Genomic DNA, 22,034 nt, shown 5'->3' with positions numbered 1-22,034 from the left:
GGTACTGGGAGACCTCAGAGCAGCCTTCCAGGACCTGAAACGCAGCTGCCTGAGGCCACTGCCGGCTCCTGGGGAGCTTCTCGTCCCCCAACACCCCCAAAAGTCTCTTTCTTCAGGGCTGCTCTCAACCCACTCTGCACCCAGCCTGGATCAGTGCCTGGGGCTGGCCAGACTCAGCTGCAGACCTTGCACTGTGCCTTGCTGAACCTCACACAGCTGCCACTGGCCAACTCCTAAGCCTGTCAGGCTCCTTCTGGATGGATCCCTGCCCTCGGGGGAGGCCAGCACCGCAGCCTGGTGCCATCAGCACTTGCTGAGGGTGCCTCAGTACCGCAGCCACAGAGTTCAGCAGCACCGGGAGCCAGCATGGACCCTGCTGCCCCTGTGCCATGGCACATCCAGACCTCAGCAGGCTGCTTTCAGCTTCTCCCATGGGAAGGAAGTTCCTAAGTCTCAGAAGGGAAAAAAACAACCCCCAAAGCTCTCTTGAGTAGTCTCCTGCCCTCCTTGTGCTGGGGGCCCAGAACTGAGGGCAGTGCTGCAGTGTGCTCGGAGCAGGGCAGAGAGGAGCAGAGCAGAGCAGGATCCCCTCCCTGCTTTGGATGCAGCCCAGCTGGTGGCTGCCTTCTGGGCTGCCAGCACCCACGGCCCCCTCACGTTGAGTTTTCCATCAGCCACTCCCTGCCCAGCCCATGTTTGTGCCTAGGTTGCTTAACGCTGCTGGCTTTAGTTTTAGCTGAAGGGAAACACAAACCTGGCAGGGCAACACAAACACCCCCCAGAGCAACACGAACAGCTCCCCCAGCAACATAAACAACTCCCAAACCTACACAAGCCCCCCCATAACCTACACAGACACCCCCCAAAGCAACACAAACAGCCCCAAAGCAACAACCCCCCCCAAAGTACCATAAACACAACACCCCCAAAGCAACACAAACAGCCCCACAAGGCAACACCCCCCCAAAGTACCACAAACCTCAAAGCAACACAAACAGCCCCAAAGCAACACAAACCCAACCCCCCCAAACCACAAAAACAGCCCCAAAACAAACCCCCCCCCCCAAAAAAAAAAAAGAGCAGGAGAACCTGAAACCAAACCCCCAACAAAGAAACCAAACCAGAGCCTGAATCAAGCAAACAAAACCACCCCCAAACCCCAAAACCCCTCCAGAAACCAGAAGGAGATTTTTTGGGGGGGGCTCAAAACTCCACAGCCAAATCATCTCCTCCCTTGCCCCCCCCCCCCAGAATAATAAGCAGCTGGAAAGAATCCACTCTGGTAGCAGAGGGCTACAATTAATGCTCTGTATTAATTAGATCTCACAGCCTGATTAGTACAAAGGAAAATAAAAAGAAAATAAACCAACAACAACCGAAAAAAAACAACCCCAAAACCCTGCCCCCCCACCCCCCCCCGACCCCCTTTTCCCTTCCTCTTTCCCCCCTCTTCTCTCCCCACACCCCCCCCCTCAACCCTGGCTCCTCTTTGAGGAGAAGGTCAGGAGATAAAAGCAAGCAAAATCCCTCAGCTGCTGACAGGAGATGAGAAACTTCCACCCAGGAGCTGAGCTCAGAGAAGGGCAGGGGAGGGCAGGCAGAAAGTGAAGTCTGGGCTGGGGGGGGCCTTTTCCTGGGGCTTTCTTTTTTCTTCCCCCTCTTGGTTCCCAGGTTTGAGCCAAAGAGGATTTGATTGATTGAGGGGAGGGGGGGACAGAAAAAAACCAGAACAAAACAACAGAATTAGGAATCATCTGCTGGTAGAGAGCTTAGGGGTGGAGGGGGGAGAAAGGTCCTCATCAGCTGACTCCTCTGTGACTCCAGGGGGTGGTTTCCAGGTGGATAAAAATGGGAGAGGGTAGCTGGCAGGAAACAAGGATCCTCATCAGCTAACTCCTCTGTGACTCCTGGGGGTGGTTTCCAGGTGGATAAAAACGGGAGGGTAGCTGGCAGGAGGCAGAGCTCCTCCATCAGCTGAGTCCTCTGGGATTCCTGGGGGATGTTTTCCATGTGGATAAAAATGGGAGAGGGTAGCTGGCAGGAAGCAGAGCTCCTCCATCAGCTAACTCCTCTGGGATTCCTGGGGGATGTTTTCCATGTGGATAAAAATGGGAGAGGGTAGCTGGCAGGAAGCAGAGCTCCTCCATCAGCTAACTCCTCTGTGACTCCAGGGGATGTTTTCCATGTGGATAAAAATGGGAGAGGGTAGCTGGCAGGAAGCAAAGCTCCTCCATCAGCTGAGTCCTCTGGGATTCCAGGAGAGGGATGCTTTCCAGGTGGATAAAAACGGGAGGGTAGCTGGCAGGAAGCAGAGCTCCTCCATCAGCTGACTCCTCTGGGATTCCAGGAGAGGGATGCTTTCCAGGTGGATAAAAACGGGAGGGTAGCTGGCAGGAAGCAGAGCTCCTCCATCAGCTAACTCCTCTGTGACTCCAGGGGATGCTTTCCAGGTGGATAAAAACGGGAGGGGGTAGCTGGCAGGAAGCAGAGCTCCTCCATCGACTAAGCCCTCTGTGATTCCAAGGGGAGGGATGCTTTCCAGGTGGGTGAACTCGGGGGGGTAGCTGGCAGGAAGCAGAGCTGTTAGTGGTGCTGTGCCGAACTGTTCTTGTCTGCCAGGTGCCGCAGGAAGCTGTCCTCGCTCTGACCTCTGTGATTTAAAGGCTCACTCTTAAAAAGAGCTGGAGGAGGAGGTAAGTGAGGGACCGGAGGGACCGGGAGGTGATGCGGATGGTGAGGAGGAGGAGGGGGAGGAGGAGGATGGAGGTGAAGGTGTGAGTAAGGGTGGGGGATGGGCCGAGGAGGCAGCGTGCCCACGGGGTTGAGGTTGAGCGGCGGAGCCGGGGCGGGGGCGCTGCCCACGGTGGGCATGGCGGTGGCAGGGGAAGGGGCGGGCAGGGAGATCTGGGCGGCGGCGGCGGCCACAGGGCTGGTGACTCGGAAACACTTCTCCTTGTGAGCCTTCAGCATGTTGGAGAAGCGGAAGCGCTGCCCGCAGACGTCGCAGGGGTAGGGCTTCTCCCCCGTGTGAGTCCTGCGGTGCCTCTTCATGTTGGGCCTGCTGGTGAAGCTCTTCCCGCAGATTTCACAGATAAAAGGCTTCTCTCCTGCCGGGCACAGGCACAGCCATCAGGGACACACACCAGCTGCTGCTGCTCGCTCCAGCAGCCCTGCAAGCTCCCTCCCTCCAGCGGCAGCCCTGCAAGCTCCCTCCCTCCCTCTAGCAGCCCCCTGCAAGCTCCCTTCCTCCAGCAGCAGCCCCCTGCAAGCTCCCTTCCCTCCAGCAGCAGCCCCCTGCAAGCTCCCTCCCTCCAGCGGCAGCCCTGCAAGCTCCCTCCCTCCAGCAGCAGCCCCCTGCAAGCTCCCTCCCTCCAGCAGCAGCCCCCTGCAAGCTCCCTCCCTCCAGCAGCAGCCCCCTGCAAGCTCCCTCCCTCCAGCAGCAGCCCCCTGCAAGCTCCCTCCCTCCAGCAGCAGCCCCCTGCAAGCTCCCTCCCTCCAGCAGCCCCCTGCAAGCTCCCTCCCTCCAGCAGCAGCCCCCTGCAAGCTCCCTCCCTCCAGCAGCAGCCCCCTGCAAGCTCCCTCCCTCCAGCAGCAGCCCCCTGCAAGCTCCCCCTCTCCAGGCTCCCCCTCTCCAGCAGCAGGCTGCAAGCAAGCTCCAGCCTACAAAAGCATCCCAGGTCTGCTGCCCTCAGCAGATAAAGAAACAGCTTCCCCCCCCCCCCCCCCCCAGCCACAGGATGGTTCGGGTTGGAAAGGCTCTGAGCCAGCGTCTAGGTGCAGCCTGTGCCATAGGCAGGGACACCTCCCACCAGCCCAGGTCGCTCAAGGCCTCATCCAAGCTGGCCCTGAACACCTCCAGAGGGAAGGGGCATCCACAGCCCTCCCAGGGCAACCTGTGCCAGTGTCTCACCACCCTCCTACTGTCAAGAATTTCTTCCTAATCTCCAGCCTCAGTCTCCCCTTTTCCAGCTCAAAGCCACTGAGCCATGTCTGGTCACTCCAAGCCCTGGTGGCATCCAGGACCTTCCTGAGCAGACTGTTCCAATGCCTGACCAATATCCAGCCTAAAATCTGCCCTGGCACAGTTTCAGGCCAGCTGTAGTGAGCAATGAGGTCTCCCCTCAGCCTTCTCTTCTCCAGGCTGAATGCTCCCAGCTCCCTCAGCTGCTCCTCACCAGCCCCTTCCCCAGCTTGGCTGCTTTGCTCTGCACCCACTGCAGCCTTGGCATGTCCTTCTTGGAGTGAGAGGCCCCAAAGTGAGCACAGTACTCAAGGTGTGCCCTCACCAGTGTCCTGTTCAGTGTCTCACCACCCTCACTGTAAAGAGTTTCTTCCCAATCTCCAGCCCAAACCTTCCCTTCTCGAGCCATTATGAAATCCTCTCTCACCTATCTGATGCATGAGACACTGCTTCAGAAGGCTGTGGAGCAAGAAGTTCCTTCCCCCCAGAACAAGGAGGAAGGAAGCCAACCTCTCATCTGCACCCACCCAGGCAATCACAGGACCACAGCCAGGCAGACTGAGTGGGAAGGGAACACATCAACCTTTCCTGGCTGATTTTCTAGGCTGGCTCAGTTGGGAATGCAGCTGGAAGCACAGGAGAAGGGTCCTGGAGGCACCTGGGCCTTTGGGGAAGTCCTTACCAGTGTGTGTCTTCATGTGCTCATCAAAGTACTGCTTCATGTTGAAGTCCTTGCCACACCACTGGCACATGAACTGCTTGTGCCCGATGTGGATGCTCATGTGGGAGCGCAGCTGGTACTTGTACTGGAACCTCTCGTCGCAGTTCTGCAAGAGAGGAGCAGCTCCTGAGGCCCAGGGCCACACAGAGGCAGCAGGGCAGGCATGGCACAGCACTCACAGGGGCTGCAGAGCCACAGAGCTCTTGTTTGGCTTGGGAAAGACCTTTCAGACAACCCAGTCCAGCTGTTAACCCATCCCCTGCCAGGAGGCCACCAAACCATGGCCCTCAGCAGCACAGGAGAACAGCCCCAGGAGGAGACTCCACCACTGAGCTGGGCAGCCTGGGGGCAGGCTACAGAAACACTGGAGGGGAAGAAACTGCTGCTCAAGTTTAACCCAAACCTCCCCTGGTGCAACTTGAGGCCGTTTAGGTTGGCCACAATTTCTGTCCTGCCAGAGTGGGCAGGCACTGGCACAGGCTGCCCAGGGAGGTGGTGGAGTCCCCACGCCTGGAGGGGAGGTGACACCTGGGGACATGGCTGGATGGCCCTGCTGGTGTTGGCTTGATGGCTGGACTTGCAATTAAAGGTGCATTAGGCTGGACAGGAGGAACAATTTCTTCCCCAAAAGAGCTGATTTTATCTAATGTTCAACCCAAACCTGCCCTGGTGCAGCCTGAGGCCATTTCCTCTCCTCCTGTCACCTGTTCTCTGAAGAGCCCAACCCCACCTGGCCCCAGCCTCCTTCAGGGAGCCCCAGGAGGCCTCCCCTCACTTTCCATTTCTCCAGGCTGCACACCCCCAGCTCCCTCAGCTGCTCCTCCCCAGCCCTGTTCTCCAGACCCTTCCCTGGACTTCCTCCAACACCTCAATGTCCTTCTTGGAGCAAGAGGCCCCAAACTGACCTCAGTACTCGAGGTGTGGCCTCACCAGCGCTGAGTACAGAGGGATGATCACTGCCCGACTCCTGCTGGCCACAGCGCTGCTGATCCAGGCCAGGATGCTGGTGGCCTTCTTGGCCAGTAGGGTTTGGAGCTCTGCCAGAGGCCTCTGCAGCACCTCTCCGCTAGAGGACTCTGCTCACCCAGCAAAGCAGCAGCGCAGGCTCCGCTCCCAGCGCCCCACAGCCTCCTTCCAGCTCCTCCTAACTGCCAGGTCCTTTCTTTCCCTGGGAGTCTTCCTGCAGGGCTCCACTACTGCTGTGCCTACCAAGAATCTGCCTGGAGTTGTGCCCCCCTTTTTGGACAGAGGGATCCCCCGGACCTGCCCTGGCAGCAGGAATGGCTCTGCACTCCCTCTGCCTCCACCATGTGTCAGACAGGAGCATTCCCAGCCGCTGCCCCAGACACCTGCCTGGGCAGGTCTGTCCACCACAGCCCCTTCCCCAGGGCAGGCAGGGAACTGGAATCCCAAACCCACGTGAAGGCACCGGTGGGGGCTTGCCCCCATCCCAGCACACACTCACTTGGTTCAAGAAATGCAAACTCAGGGCATTCAGACCTGCAGAAGGCTCTGACTGGCACAAGGGCACAAGGGTTGTGTTTCCAGAGTCAGCACTTCTGGTCTGTCCCGAGGGACCAGGCAGGGAGGGAGAGTTAACAGCACTGGGCTGTGCTGTGAAGGCTGAGGGAAAACAAGGACTCAAATCCTGCTGCAGGGAGTGCTCACTACAGCATCCCAGCGTGGTGAGCACCTCTGGAGAGCTGCCAGTCCAAGCCCCTGCTCCAGCAGGGTACCCACAGCAGCTTGCCCAGCAGCACAATGCCCAGGGGAGGTTGGAAGCTCTCCGGAGGAGGAGACTCCACAGCCTCTCTGGGCAGCCTGCCCCAGGGCTCTGCACTCTCACACCAAACAGGTTTCTCCTCCTGTTCAGGTAGAACCTCCTGGGTTCCAGCTTGTGCCCATTGCCCTTGCCCTGTCTCTGGGCACCACCGAGCAGAGTCTGGCCCCAGCCTCTTGCCCCCAGCCTTTAGCTCTTGCTGAGCATTGCTCAGCTGCCCTCTGGGGCTGCTCTTCTGCAGGCTCTCAGCCCCAGGGCTCAGCCTTTGCTTCTCACAGAGCTGCTCCAGGCCCCTCAGCGTCTCTGTAGCCTCTACTGGACTCTTCCCTTTCTGTCTTGATCTGGGGACCCAGAACTCCAGATATGGCCTCACTAGGCCAGGGCAGAGGTGGAGGAGAACCCCCCTTGACCTATGGGCTACACTTCAGGCACCTCAGCACATTTGGAGCCTCTACTGGACTCTCTCCAGTAGTTCCCTGTCTCTCTTGAACTGGGGAGCCCAGCACTGGACCCAGACTCCAGCTGTGCCCTCATTAGGGCAGTGTGCAGTTGGAGGAGAACCTCCCTGGACCTGTCAGTCTCATTCTTCTCCACACCCCCCAGGGGACCACTGCCTTTCTTGGCCACAGGAGCACCTTGCTGGTGCTGCTTAATCTGCTGTCCACCAGCACTCCCAGGTCCTTCTCTGCAGAGCTGCTTCCCAGCAGGTCACCCCCCCCGTGCCTGTTACTGCTGTGTGTGGCCCTGAACACGTAGGGAGGTGGTTTACTGTTGTCCCTTCAGTGCTGGCCAAGGGCTGGACTGGAGGATCTTTGAGGTCTCTTCCCACCAGCTATGTTCTGTGATTCTGTTGCTCCTCCCCAGGGGCAGGAGGCACTCTCCCCAAGTGCAGTGCTGGAGAACACAACAGCCAGCAGCAAAAGCAAACCAAACCCAGCTCAGGCTGAGCAGCTGTTAGAGGCACTCCTGCTGTGCTCTCCACACGGAGAAGCCTCTCCCCAAAGGTTTATGTCACAGCTTCACAGACTGCATAGGGCTGGAAGGAACCCCCAAAGATTATCTTAGCCAAACCCTCCAGACTACCTCCAAGTCCATCAGGCTGCCCAGGGCCACATCAAGTCTGACCTCAGGGCCTCAACCACATCCTCGGGCTTGTGGCATTCCACCACTCTCACCGTGCAGAACCTCCTCAGCCAGTCAGCTTCCACCTGAGCTCTCTCCTGAGCCAGGCACAGCAGCAGAAGCTGGAACAGTGTCTAAGGACGTGAAGGGTTTTGCTGCCTCACCTCGCACCTGAAGGGCTTCTCTCCAGAGTGCTGCAGGGAATGGACTTTGAGGGACATGCTTCGTTTGAAGGACTTTCCACAGGTTTCACATGTAAATGGCATATCCTTTGTGTGTGCTGCAAGACAGCAGGGAGGGAGCCTCAGCGTCCCACAACACCAGGCCCCCACCCACTCTTCCCCTCCAGCTGAGCAGGAGAATGGTTACTGTGCCTAACAACTGTGCACACAGCTGTTAGCCCCCCCAGATCTTAGCTGTCCCCTCCAGATATTAGCTCCCCAACAGATATTAGCCCACCCACACATTGACATCAGCCCCCCTCCAGATACTACCTTCCCCCACACATCACCCCTCCAGATATTATCCCCCCCCAACACAGATATTAGCCTCCTCCACACAGACACTACCCCCCAGATATTATCCCCACATACAGATATTAGCCCCCTCCACATAGACACTACCCCCCTGGATATTAGCCGCCCCCAGATATCAGCCCCCTCCAAATAGACACTAACCCCCACTCAGATATCCCCCCCACACAGGTATTAGCCTCCACACACACAGAGATATTAGCCCCCTCCACACAGACACTACCCCCCTGGATATTATCCCCCCCCAGATATCAGCCCCCTCCACATAGACACCACTCCCCCCCCAGATATTATCCCCCCCCCCACATAGATATTAGCCCCCTCCACACAGACACTACCCCCTAGATACTAGCCTCCCCCCCACACAGATATTAGCCTCCTCCCTAGATATTAGCCCCCCTGCCTGAGACATCTTCCTCTGTCCCCAGTGCTGGGGACACTTCACTGAGGCTAAAGCTGAACCCAAGCCAATTTTGCCTGAGTTTCTCCTTCCTGAGCCCAGCCACACTGCGTGGAGGGCTGGGGAGGGCACCAGTGGGCACCACCTACTCACCAACCATGTGTTTCCGCACGTGGGCCATGGTGTAGAACTTCTTCTCACAGATCTCACAGGAGAACTTCTTCTCTGCATATCCGTGGATGATTTTGATATGTTCATGGAGGGACCAGAGCTTCTTGAAGGATTTGTTACAGGAAACACACTGAGGGGAAAGGCAGAGACAGAAGGAAGTGCACATGAGCAAAGCTTCAGGGAGGGGCATCTGGGGAGCTCAAGCATGTGGCTTCCTCTCAGGGGAGAGGAAGAAGCCCCCACACGAGTCAAACACCTGTAGGCTACTTCTGACTGGACCCAGCTCATAGCTCCTGGCAAACAGTGGCACTCAGGAAAGGCAAACCAAGCAGGGTTAGAGAGGGTGTGGAGGAGCTTGGTGCCACCTGAAGAGCACCACAGCCACTGCACTGCCTCACTGCCAACACACAGCAGCACCCACAGCTGGATGCAGCCCTCAGGGAGCCAACATGGGAGAACCTGGCCCAGGGTGCCCAGAGAGGTGGGAGATGCCCCCTCCCTAGGTGTCCCTGCTGACTGCAGGGTGGTTGGACTGGATGACCTTTAGAGGTCTCTTCCAACCCAAATCCTTCCACAGCTCCATCACAGGCACTGATGCTGCTGCTGGTGGGAAGAAGCCAGCAGAGGCAGAGGAGGCCAACACCACCAAGCTGCTCTGCCACAAGTGCTGTGACTCTCCAACTCCAGCTCTGAGCAAAGCTCTCTTGTCCTTCCAGCTGTGTACAGCAGGCAGCTTCCACCTTGCAGCTCTTGCTCCTGAGGAGGGTCTGGTTCACAGCTCAGCCAGTGATCTGTCACCTTCATCTTTCAGGTTCTGCCTCTTCATTTATATGCCTCAGCAGCACAGCAGGTCTAAAATGACAGCATGGACCCAACCTTTTCATCTCCTCCCACAACAGCATGCAGCAAGTCAGTGCTGAGCAGGACCCACAGCTTGGCAGCATCTTTTCTTCCCTTCCCCCCACCCCAAGTCTTGTAGTTCCTGCTGAAGTTTTGATTTTAAAGTCCTTGTACAATTCCCAAGGTTCCAGAAGAATCTGAGCTGGAAAGCTTGAGAGCAGACACATCACAAAGGCACCAAGTCATGGTCACCTCTGAAGTGAAGAGGAAGGAACTGTGGCTTGGTCTTTGGTGAGCTGTTGGGATGTCTGGAGGCATCTTCCTACTTTTCAGCCCATCAATTACTTTCCTTCCCTCGGCGCAAGGAGGGCTGTGAGCTGTTCACTGCAGAGCCTCCCAGCTCCACGCCTTCTGCCAGCAGGAGTTGTTTGTGCAGAGAAGAACCAAGTCCAGCTGCTTCCAGGCTGCCTGACCCTCTGCAGGCTTGGGAATTCTGGTGAGCCTCTCAGTGTGCAGGCTCCGAGGACAGGCTCTGCCTCCTTGGAGGCATCTGAGGAACAAACTGTAACCCTGAAGGGAGGGAAAAACCAAGCAACCTGGAGAGTAAAAGGAGTGCTAAGAGATGACCAAAAATCCTTTGGCTTAAGGTCAGGAGAGCTCCTGAGGTGATCAGTGTACAGTTTAGTTGCAGGTCAGCAGCAGGTAATTGAGGACTAATGCTGAGAATTGAGAACTGCTATGCAGAGCCCAAGGTGACAGCAGCAGCTCTGTCAAGGTGCTCATTTGGAAAGGGTGGAAGCAAGAAATGGATGAAAACCAAATATGTTCCAGCACTGAGGTGAAAAAGGCAGAGAGGAGCCAGCTGTGGTTATCAGTACCAGGTAGATCATGACAATTCAGTTTTCTCCTCTTAAAGCCTGCTTCTGTGCAAAGCTTTCACAGCCTCTTAACTCCCTTGGCCAAGTGTCACAAAACCAAGGGGGCAGGCAGCTGTGAAACATATCCCAAAGGTCAGGAGAGGCAAAAGTAATGGTGAGGGCCTGCTCAGAAGCTGGAGAGGACTGAAACAGTGCTTCTGGAGCTAGAAATCCTTGGGAGAGTTGCTGGATCTGATTTTTGTGGGCCAGGATACAAACCACAATTTCTGTGACTTCTTCTTTCCCCATCTCTTTTGGTCAGAGGAAGGGCAACCCTCAGGAGGAGCATGGTCAAGAGAGGGCATTCTGCCCCTTCAACTTTGCTCTCCTGAGACCTCACCTCCAGTCCTGCCTCCAGTGCTGCTGTCCCCAGCAGAAGGAGGACACAGAGCTGCTGGAGTGAGGCCAGAGGAGGCCACAAAGATGATCCAAGGGCTGGAGCAGTTCTGCTGTGAGCACAGGCTGGGGGAGGTGGGGGGGTGCAGCCTGCAGAGGAGAAGGCTCCAGGGGGAGCTCAGAGCTGCTGCCAGTGCCTGCAGGGATCCTGCAGGAAGGCTGCAGAGGGACTTGTGCTGAGGGGGTCTAGAGCCAGGCCAAGGGGGAATGAAGCTGAGGGAGAGCAGGCTGAGAGTGGAGCTGAGGAAGAAGTTCTTCAGTAGTGGTGGTGAGAGTCTGGCACAGGCTGCCCAGGGAGGCTGTGAATGTCTTCTGCCTGGGGATGATCAAGGCCAGGTTGGATAAAGCCTTGAGCAGCTACACCTAGCTGAGAGTTGTCCCTGCCCATGGCAGGGAGGTTGAAATAGATGATCTCTGAGGTGCCCTCCAACCTAAGCCCCTTTAACATTCCATGCTGTGGATGAACCACCTGGATGGCAAAACCTTCCTTAACTGACCTGTCTGACAGCAAACTTGGGAAGCCCTGAGCCACACACCTGAACCCCTGAGCCCTACACCTCAACCCCTGAGCCCCACACCCCACCTCAAGCCCTTATCCCTACACCTCAAGCCCTGAGCCCCACACTCCACCTCAAGCCCTGAGCCCCACACCTGTAAGGCAGTAGTGAAACGTTTCTGTATCTCCCTAACTACACTCAAGCCTCATTCTATTCACTCCTTTCCTTCAGTCTTCCTCCTGTGAGCTGAAACACAAGCAAAAAGAGCAGAGCATTACAGAGAGCTACACTGGAGCCTGGGAGCACAAAGAAATCACAAGAAGTATTGCCTCTGTCTCCCACACAGTGGGAATTCAACCCCAGTTCAGTTTAGCTAGCAAACAAACAAACACAAACTTAAATCTTGCTGCTGAAAAAAGCCCCACTGGACAGATTGAAAACCAGAGCCCAACTGCTTGTCCTACAAACAAACCCTCTCAGCATTCCAAGCTGCAGGAAAACAAAGAAATAAATACATGGAACTCAAGCTGCTTTGGTGCTGGATGGTTTCAGAAGGAGGTGGCAACACTGTGGCTGGTTTAATAAGGTCCAAAAGAAGAGCATGCTCCAGAGGGCAGCTAAACCAAGAGTGCTCCCACTTGCAGGAGAGCACAGATGCCTATGAGCAAAGGGCAAACCACAGCTGGATCAGACACTTCTGAAACTCTTTTCCACGACTTCCACTCTCCAATGGTTCTAATTGCAACAGAAAATGAAAAGCTGCAAATCTTCTGGTGAGGAAGCCCACGGATGGCTCTGGCAGCTGTGAGGTTCTACTGAGCTGGTTACACTGGGCACAGGGCAGGCTCAGAACAGAGTTGGTCACTGAATTCATGCACTTCATAGAATGGGTTGAAAGGGACCTTCAGGAACATCTGGTTCCAACCACCCTGCCATGGACAGACACCTCCTGCTAGATCAGCTTGCTCAAGGCCCCATCCAGCCTGGCTTTTGACACTTGGAGCCTGCACAGCTTCTCTGGGCAACCTGTTCCAGTGCCTCACCATCCTCCTGGGGAAGAATTTCTTCCTAATGTCTGATCTGAATTGGGCTTCTTCCAGTCTGAAGCCATCAGCCCCGACCCTGTCACTCCCTGACTTTGCAGCAAGCCCCCCTCCAACTCTCCTGCAGCCCCCTTCGAACACTGGAAGCCTGCTCTAAGGTCTCCTTGGAGCTTTCTCTTCTCCAGGCTGAAACCCCCCAACTCTCTCAGCCTGTCCCCACAGGAGAAGTGCTTCAGCCCTTGGATCATCTTTGTGGCCTCCTCTGGACCTGCTCTTACACTTGGATGCCCTCCTTGTGTTGGGGGCTCCCGACCTGGACTCAACACTGCAGGCAGGGTGTTGTAAGAGGCAAGCAGAGGAGCAGAATCCTCTCCTCCCTCAACCTGCTGGTCACTTCCCCACGGACACTGCTCTGAATTCCACGGACAGAATTCTTTCAGGAGCATTTTAGAAGTTAACATTTTAACCCAAGTTCAACCTCTGCCCTCACCAGCTGCTTCCTCACCTGCTTGCCTCGCTGCTGGCTTACACCATTCTGACTGCAGCACAGTGCTGTCGCTCTGCTCTGCCAGGAAAGCTTCCCTGGACATACTCTGTGACACTTTCAGGACACTGAAACACTCTGAACTTTCAAGTTAGTGAGAGCTGCAGGTGCTCAGCACCTGAAGAAGCAAGGCTTATCCTGACCAAGAACTTCACTGCAAATGCACTTGGGTTTGGGCCACTCGCTCTGGAGCCTGAGATGAAAGCAGCTTTTTGCTTGTTACAAAGGCATGGAGGGACAGGTGGGGGCTGATGGCTTCAAACTGGAAGAAGCTCAACTCAAACTGAACATTAGGAAGAAATTCTTCCCCAGGAGGCTGCTGAGGCACTGGAACAGGTTGCCCAGAGAAGCTGTGGAGGCTCCAAGTGTCGAAAGCCAGGTCGGAGAGGGCCTCAAGCAAGCTGATCTAGCAGGAGGGGTCCCTGTCCACAGCAGGGGGGGATTGGAACTAGATGATCCTGAAAGTCCCTTCCGACCCAACCCCTTCTGCAGTTCCCCAGCTAGCAGTTAAGCTACTGGAGTAACTCCACTAAAGCAGCTGTAGACTCAGTCCCCTACTCCTTTTGGAAGCCACCAAAAGCGCCGAGAGGCAGAGACAGGACCTCGGGCCAGAACCTGGTCTGCGGGGTAGGATTTCCCCCTCTGAAGTGTCCGGCAGGCAGGATGCAGGGGCACAGCAGAAGGTCTGGAAATCTGGGCAAGCAGGTGAGCCAACCTACCTGGATGTTTTTTTCACAGTCAGTTTGCTGGTGAAGGGAGAGCTCACTTTCTAGAACAAATTTCTTCCCACATTTGTCGCAGATCTGCATGCGCCTGTGGGTGACGTTCATGTGCTTCTCCAGGTACCAGCGGGTGTTAAACACCCTGGGGCACTTCTCACACGTTAAAGTCTCCTTCTCTTCACACTTTGATTTCTGCACAGGTGCCTTGGGCTCCTTTGCAGCTTTCTTCTTACGCTTGGGGGGCTCCACACTCTTTCTACGACCCCTTGTAGCTCTGGGTGGCGGGGAGGTGGTGGCTGCTGCAGCAGATGCAGCTCTCCTCGTTCTCCTCTGTGCAACACTAACTTTTTCCACTCTTTTCTCCTTTTTCTTCTGCCTCTCAATTTGCTCATAATCATCACTGTCTTCAGTGTCATCGTCCCCACTGTCACCCTCCTCTTCCTCACTGCTGGTCTTAAGAACAGCAGTCTCTTTGGACTGGGAGGAGACACCCTTCTCCCCTTTTGATACATTTAATGTTTGGTTGTTAAGGTTTACCTCTACTATAATCTGCTCCCTTTTGTAAGTCACTTCATCTTCCTCCTCTTCTTCCTCCTCAGAGTCGTCAGAGTTTTCTCTATCTTCTTTCACAGCCCGGACCTCTCCCACTGATCTGTTCTCCCTGAAATATGGCTGCTCCTCTCTCTCATGGAGATGTGGTTTGCTCACTTTGCTGTCCACCAGCACGGAGTAAGGGCTTCCTGACTCTCTCTTGTACACTTTGGTGGACAGATCAAGTTCCTGGCTGGCACCGTGATAAAACGTGGCTGGCACTTGCCCACGGCAACTGTCCTCTTGTGCCATCCCTGCTACATGCGTGGCACAGTTTTCAACCAACTGTTGGCAAGAATTGGCTGGTTGAGTCATTTGGGAGGCCCTGATTCATGGAGCACCTTTAATCCCAGAAAACAAAACCCCAAAAGCAAAACAAAAGAGCAAACAAAGCAGCTTGAGCTCAGGAGGGACTCTCCAGAACGATGCCCGGTTCCATCTACACAGAGTGAACAAAAAGAGGACTCTCTGCTGGTGGTTAGCACTGAGGTGTAGGTCACAGGATTATGGCAAGAGCAGAGCAGTAGGAATTCTTCTTCTGGAGAAAGTTGCCAAGGGACTGGTGAACATTTTAGCTGCAAGAGAGAAAAGAGGAAACAAAGTCAATGGGAGAAGCGGCAGGAGAGTCAGAAACGGCAGCAACGAATTCTTCTGAGCTTCAAAGGCTCCTAAAATGCTTTGGGTTGGAAGGGACCACAAAGATCAGCCATGGGCAAGGACACCTCCCCCACCAGCACAGGTTGCTCAAGGACTCATCCAGCCTCGTCCTGAACACCTCCAGGGAGGTTGTGGAGCACAGAAGCACCCAACGTGATCTTTGATCACGTTGGGTGCTTCTGTGCTCCACAACCTCCCTGGGAAACCTGTGCCAGGCTCTCACCACCCTCAACCTGTGCCAGGCTCTCACCACCCTCAACCTGTGCCAGGCTCTCACCACCCTCACTGGAAAGAATTTCTTCCTAATCTCCAGGCTCAATCTCCCCTCTTCCAGCTTCAAGCCATCCTCTCTTGTCCTATCACTACAAGCCCTTGTGAAATGTCCCCCCCCAGCTCTCCTGGTTCTTGAAAGGAATCTGCAGGCAGGTTGCAGAGGGACTTTTCACAAGGGTGTCTAGAGAGAGAACAAGGGGGAATGGTTGGGAGCTGAGGCAGAGCAAGGTTAGACTGGAGCTAAGGAAGTTGTTCTTCAATGCGAGGGTGGTGAGAGTCTGGCACAGGCTGCCCAGGGAGGTTTTGGCTGCCTCCTGCCTGGGGGTGTTCAAGGCCAGACTGGATGAGGCTTTGAGCAACCTGGGCCAGCTGAGAAGTGTCCCTGTCCATGTCAGAGAGGTTGGAGTAGATCATCTCCGAGGTCCCATCCAACCTAAGCCATTCTGTGATTCTCCTTCTGTGCCTCACAAGAGGATCCCATTCTCACCCAGGAAGAGGACCCACTCCAAATGATATTCCATTAATGGAGACATGTCCTCAACTTCTGTGCCCTTCTCTGGACTTCCTCCAACACCTCAATGTCCTTCTTGGAGCAAGAGGCCCAAAACTGACCTCAGTACTCAGGTGTGGCCTCACCAGCGCTGAGTACAGAGGGACAATCTCTGCCTGACTCCTGCTGGCCACAGCACTGCTGATCCAGGCCAGGATGCTGGTGGCCTTCCCACCTGAGCACACACAGGCTCATACTCATCAGGAAGGCTTTGAGAGAGCTGCTGGATGGCCAGAAAAGGCAAAAGCCCAAAGCTGCCTTGAGAAGGAAACTCTGCCACAGCACTCTCTTCACATACCCCACACCAGCACTTTGCCTCTGCTCTGCCAAACCACTTCAAATAAAACCAAACAACAAAGGGGCTTATTTGGGAGCTCTCACAGCTATTTGGTCTTCAAAATCACCTCACTCTGCAGAGTCAGGAACTTAACTTTCACTCTGACTACACCTCCTGCTACCCTCAGGGGACCCACAGCTTTCTAACAACATTGCTGAACAGCCTAACTAAGAGCTGCTGAAGCAAAGTTCTGCTTACAGACTTCAAACCATCACCACAGCACTGTTTGGAGAGCAGGCTGCCCACAGCCTCATCCAGACTGGCCTTAAACACCTCCAAGGATGTGGCCTCAACCACCTCCCAGTCCTGTCACTCCCTGACAGCCTCAGAAGTCCCTCCCCAGCTTTTTTGTAGACCCCTCAGATCCTGGCAGGCTACAAGAAGGTCATCTGGGAGCCTCCTCTGCTCCAGCCTGCACAGCCCCAACTCTTTCAGGCTGTGCTCACAGCAGAGCTGCTGCAGCCTCTCAGCATCCTCCTGGCCCTGCTCTGGACACTCTCCAGCATCTTCACATCCCTCTTGTCCCAGGGGCTCCAGAGCTGGATGCAGGACTCCAGGTGGGGTCTCAGCAGAGCACAGCAGAGGGGCAGAATCCCCTCCCTGGCCCTGCTGGCCACACTGCTGCAGCCCAGGCTCTGCTTGGCTCTCTGGGCTGCAAGTGCACACTGCTGGCTCCTGCTGAGCTTCTCCTCCAGCAGCACCCCCAAGTCCCTCTCCTCAGGGCTGCTCTCCAGCCTGGCCCTGCCCAGCCTGGATTGGTGCTTGGCATTGCCCTGACCCAGGTGCAGGACCTTGCCCTTGGTCTTGCTGCACCTCCTGAGCTTGGCTTGTGCTCACCTCTCCTGGGTTTCCCAGTTTAAGAAGGAAAAGGAACTGCTGGAGAGGGTAGAGCAAAGGGTTACAAAGATGCTGAGGGTCTGGAGCATCTCTCTTAGGAAGAAAGGCTGCAGCACTTGGGGCTTTTTAGCCTGGAGAAGACTGAGAGGGGATCTCATCAACGCTGATGTATACTCCAAGGATGGGAGGCAGGAGACAGGACCAGGCTGTTTTCAGTGGTGCCCAGTGACAGGACAAAGGGTAACAGGCACAAGCTTGAGCACAGGAATCTGCCTCTAAAGATGAGGAAGAACTTCTTTACTTCAGTGGTGGAGAACTGGACCAAGCCGTCCAGAGAGGTGGTGGACATCTCCATCTCTGGACCCATTCCAAACCCACCTGTGCAACCCTCTCTGAGCTGGGGGGTGCTGAACTGGATGATCTCCAGAGGTCCCTTCCAACCCCTGTCGTTCTGTGACTCTGTGTGTGCAAGACTGAGCCAGCAAGGATCACACAAGCAAGGTCTGCAAGGCTATGGGGACTGCAGGCTCAAGCCCAGATCGAAGTACAAGCAGCCTGCAGCCGAAGGCGTAGGTGGCAGAAGGGTGTCTGCGGGAGCTGCTTTCGCTGCTTCTGAAGGAAAAAACCACAGTTCTGCAGATTAGCTGCACTAAAAATAGAAGCATTTAGAGCAGAGAGAGCCTGCACAGTCACCTGCCCCGAGGCCAGCTCAAAGGCTGCCCTGGAATCACCACGGCTCAAGTGCAAACTCAGAGGTGAACGACTCTGAATTCATGGAATCACAGAATGGCTTTGGGGTGGGAGGGGACTCGGAGATCAGCTACCCCAAACCCCTGCCATGGGATCACTCAACTGGACTCGGTTGCTCAAGGTCACATCCAACCTGGCCTTGGAACACCCCCAGGGAGGAGGCAGCCACAACCTCCCTGGGCAGCCTGTGCCAGAGTCTCACCACTCTCACAATGAAGAACTTCTTCCTCAGCTCCAATCTAACCCTGCTCTGCCTCAGCTTCAAACCATTCCCCCTCGGCATCTAGACAGCCTCATAAAGAGTCACTCTGCAGCCTTCCTGTAGGATCCCTTCAGCTACTGAAAGGCAGCTCTAAGGTCCCCCCAGAAAGGTCTCTTCTCCAGGCTGAACAAGCCCAGCACCCTCAGCCTGGCCTGAGAGCAGACCTGCTCCAGCCCCTCGGCCACGCTTCCCCACTCCAACTCAGCTGAAATGACTTCTGCAAGCACTTTAGCAAGGAACACCATGAGAGCACAGCGCAAAAACACCAAGTGCTGGACTAAAGTAGCCTCATCACCTCCTGCTCCAGACATCTGCAGTACTTCAGAGCAGGTTAAGGGAGAAAAGCTTCGCTGTAGCTGCCCAGCGTGAAGAACAGCTGCGTGCAACAGAGCAGCGCCCAGCCACAGCAAGCCCCGCTCAGAAGGCAAACACATCTGGTGGGAGTTACATCAGAGGAGAGCAATCAGAACCATCGCACAAGAGGCAGTTATTTATCCCGGGGTACAATCACTCCTTTCTTGTGCATCTCAGCTGCTTTATATGCAAACCCCAAAGGCAGTGAAGATGTGTTCCGAAGCGCCAAGCTCGCTCTGCAGAGCGAGGGGCACTCAGCGCATCCTGCCAGCGCTCTGCATTTCTATGGCTCAGTGCTCCAGCCAGCCCCTGCCCATGGAAATGCAAAAGCCAAGGACTGACTGCCACTAACGAGCCACTCTGTCGTCTGCCACCTCAGAGATGCTATCTGCAATGTGCTCAGCTTAGCACAGCTGCAAAGGAGGGAAGGGAAGAGCAATCCTGGCTGATAGGTCAGCAGGATGACGTCCTGCAGCTGCCACAAGGGCTCTGTATAGTTATGGGATCACAGAACCAAGCAGGTTGGAAGAGAGCTCCGAGCTCACCCAACCTAGCACCCAGCCCTGCCCAACCAACCAGCCCATGGCACTCAGTGCCCCAGCCAGGCTTGGCTGCAACACCTCCAGCCATGGGCACTGCACCACCTCCCTGGGCAGCCCATTCCAGTGCCAATCACTCTGCCAACAACTTCCTCCTGACATTCAGCCTGACCCTGCCCTGCCACAGCTTCAGCCTGGGTCCCCTTCTTCTGTTGCTGCTTGCCTTGGAGAAGAGCCCAACCCCAGCTGGCTACAGCCTCCCTTCAGGTAGCTGTAGACAGCAACAAGGTCTGCCCTCAGCCTCCTCTTCTGCAGGCTAAATAACCCTTGTGGACAGCATCCTGTGGATGGGCATCACTCTGGCCAGCTTCCAGCCTTCACCGACCTCTCCAGGAGCCAGGGATGAGGGGGAATGGATTGAAGCTGGAAGAGGGCAGATTGAAACTGCAGATTAGGACGAAATTCTCTAGAGTGAGGGTGGGGAGACACTGGCACAGGCTCCCCAGGGAGGTCATGAATGTCCCTTCTCTGGCTGTGTTCAAGGCCAGGTTGGATGAGATCCTGAGCAACCTGGGCTAGTGGGAGGTGTCCCTGCCCATGGCAGAGGGGCTGGAACTGGATGATCTTTAAGGCCCCTTTCAACTCAAACCACTCTGTGATAAAACTGAGAGCAAGATGAAACCCAGAGCAGGTAGTTTCCACCTGACAACCACTCAGCTCTCTACTCCAGGTTCTCTTTTCCAACCTCAGTGATTCTGAATCATGGTGAGAGCACTCCCAGCTCCTGTGTGGAACCCCAGAACAATCTTTAACTCTTTGATTTTTCACTGTGAGCTCAAAAGTCACTTGAAACAGATTTCCTCATCAGCACAGACAGGGAAGATAAGCTTTGGCTTGTGGGTCTGGGTTTTTTTTGGGGGGGGAGGGACAAAATTAAAGCTGTGCTACATATTTGGGCACCTCTGTCTCAAAGGGATTAGTCTTGGTAGAAGTAAGCAAAGCACCATGCACATCACAGAAAACAACGAGGCTGGCAGGGACTGAAAGTATTGCAGGGAGCCTTGGCAGGGAAACAAAACAGGCTGAGGAGTGAATAAACAGTGTCCAATTCTCCATGTAGAGGCCTGGGCTACAGGAGGAGGTTTGCTGGGGTTGCTACATGAAGGTCTGAAGATGCAGGATGGCATCTTCAGTAGGGCCAGGAGGATGCTGAGAGGCTGCAGCAGCTCTGCTGTGAGCACAGCCTGAAAGAGTTGGGGCTGTGCAGGCTGGAGCAGAAGAGGCTCCCAGGGGACCTTCTTGTGGCCTGCCAGCATCTGAAGGGGGCTCCAAAAAAGCTGGGGAGGGACTTTTGAGGCTGTCAGGGAGTGCCAGGAGTGGGGGGGATGGAGCAAAGGTGGAGGTGGGGAGAGTGAGGCTGGAGGTGAGGAGGAAGCTGTTGAGCAGGAGAGTGGTGAGAGGCTGGAATGGGTTGCCCAGGGAGGTGGTTGAGGCCCCATGGCTGGAGGTGTTTGAGGCCAGGCTGGCTGAGGCTGTGTGCAGCCTGCTCTAGGGTAGGGTGTCCCTGGGCATGGCAGGGGGTTGGCACTGCCTGCTCCTTGTGCTCCCTTCCAGCCTTGACTGATTCTATGATCTGAACTGTTCATCTTCCACTGTCTCTGACCATTCCTCAAACAATCCCTGCTAGGTATCTTGCTAACACAGCAGGCAACATATTTGCACTGTATGGAGCTGGCTGCTTGCCTCTAAGCATTTAACACTGGGATGGCAAATGAAGCAGCCCACATTTCCCATTCCATCATGGCCTGCAGCTAAACCACAACTACAATAGGAGAAACACCCCCAAACCCAACGATCTCAAACCCAACCCTTCGAATTATTTTCCCCTCCACTTCTTAGAAATGAATTCTTTGGCTGGATCCAGAAATCTCTTTGGAAAGACAAAGGCTCCCAAAGCAGTGACTTCCAGAACTGTGAATCTGGGAATGTTTTCAAGCATTATCTCCAAAGAAAATAGTTTCTGAAGTTTCCCATTTCACAATTCTAATCCCTCAAGCTTCTGCTTAATGAGCTGAAGGCTTTCTACTGCCTTAGGAACTAGTTTGAGATAGCACAGCCAGAAACCTCCACATTTCCCACCCCCCTTCCTAGGTCAAACCACCTTGCAGCCAAGTTCTGCTACACCACAACACACACACATGGATTCCAGGTCTCAACCTTTCCTGCTACCTTCCATCCATAAAAACCAAACCCTTGTGACCACATTAACAGCTTCCTTGCATTCAGATCTACTGCCATGGTTCATCTGCATGGTTCAGGAGCTGAAATGAGCCTATAGAAAACTGAGGAGGGACTCAGCACAAGGGGTTGGAGTGATAGGATGAGAGGGAATGGATTGAAGTGTGAGGAGGGCAGGTTTGGACTGAAGATTAGGAAGTAATTCTTTAGAGTGAGGGTGGTGAGAGACTGGCACAGATGGAGGGTGGTGAGAGCCTGGCACAGGTTTCCCAGGGAGGTTGTGGAGCACAGAAGCACCCAATGTGATCTTTGATCACATTGGGTGCTTCTGTGCTCCACAACCTCCCTGGAGGTGTTCAAGACCAGGCTGGATGAGGCCTTAAGCAACCTGTCCCAGTGGGAAGTGTCCCTGCCTATGGCAAGGGGTTGGAACTGGCTGATCTTTCAGGTCCCTTCCAACCCAGTCCATTCTGGGAATCTATAAACCCTGAAAGCAAAGATGAAACAAGCTCAAAGCAGGTAGGTAGCACTTGAGGAGCACTCAGGTCTCTACACCTTTCACATTTATTCCTTTTCTCCAATTATTTGGTAACTTAAAGGTACACAGAGAAGAAAAAGCAAGCTTTGTCTGCTCACATTAAGAGCTTACCTGTCCCTTCCAGTGTCTGCACTCATCAAAATCATAGAGTGGTTTGGGTTGGAAGGGACCTCCAAAGCTCATCTAGTCCAACCACCCTGCAGTCAGCAGGGACATCCTCCACTAAATCAGGTTGCTCATAGAACAGAACCATAGAATCAGGCAGGTTGGAAGAGAGCTCCAAGCTCAGCCAGTCCAACCTAGCACCCAGCCCCATCCAACCACCCAGACCATGGCACTAAGTGCCCCAGCCAGGTTTATTTTGAACACCTCCAGGGACTGTGACTCCACCACCTCCCTGGGCAGCCCATTCCAATGCCAATCACTCTCTCTGCCAACAACTTCCTCCTAACATCCAGCCT

At 55.0% G+C, this 22,034-nt stretch overlaps 1 protein-coding gene across 1 annotated transcript in view; it reads right to left on the bottom strand.

Annotated features, from left to right (window-relative positions):
- Nucleotides 1-1,294: 1,294 nt before the first annotated feature.
- ZNF652 (zinc finger protein 652) overlaps nucleotides 1,295-22,034 on the bottom strand; it is a 31,290-nt gene continuing 10,550 nt past the window's right edge. Inside the window, exons 2-6 of the mRNA XM_064174683.1 lie at nucleotides 13,645-14,813; nucleotides 8,671-8,818; nucleotides 7,749-7,864; nucleotides 4,644-4,788; nucleotides 1,295-3,107 (exon numbers count right to left, since the gene is read on the bottom strand). Coding sequence (XP_064030753.1) covers nucleotides 2,584-3,107; nucleotides 4,644-4,788; nucleotides 7,749-7,864; nucleotides 8,671-8,818; nucleotides 13,645-14,553 — 1,842 coding nt within the window. The 5' untranslated portion in view covers nucleotides 14,554-14,813 and the 3' untranslated portion in view covers nucleotides 1,295-2,583. The remainder of the gene's footprint in view (nucleotides 3,108-4,643; nucleotides 4,789-7,748; nucleotides 7,865-8,670; nucleotides 8,819-13,644; nucleotides 14,814-22,034) is intronic.

Source organism: Pogoniulus pusillus, chromosome 40, assembly GCF_015220805.1.
Source record: "Pogoniulus pusillus isolate bPogPus1 chromosome 40, bPogPus1.pri, whole genome shotgun sequence".
In the NCBI taxonomy this organism is placed as follows: domain Eukaryota; kingdom Metazoa; phylum Chordata; class Aves; order Piciformes; family Lybiidae; genus Pogoniulus; species Pogoniulus pusillus.
This window is presented reverse-complemented; position numbering and strand designations above follow the sequence as displayed.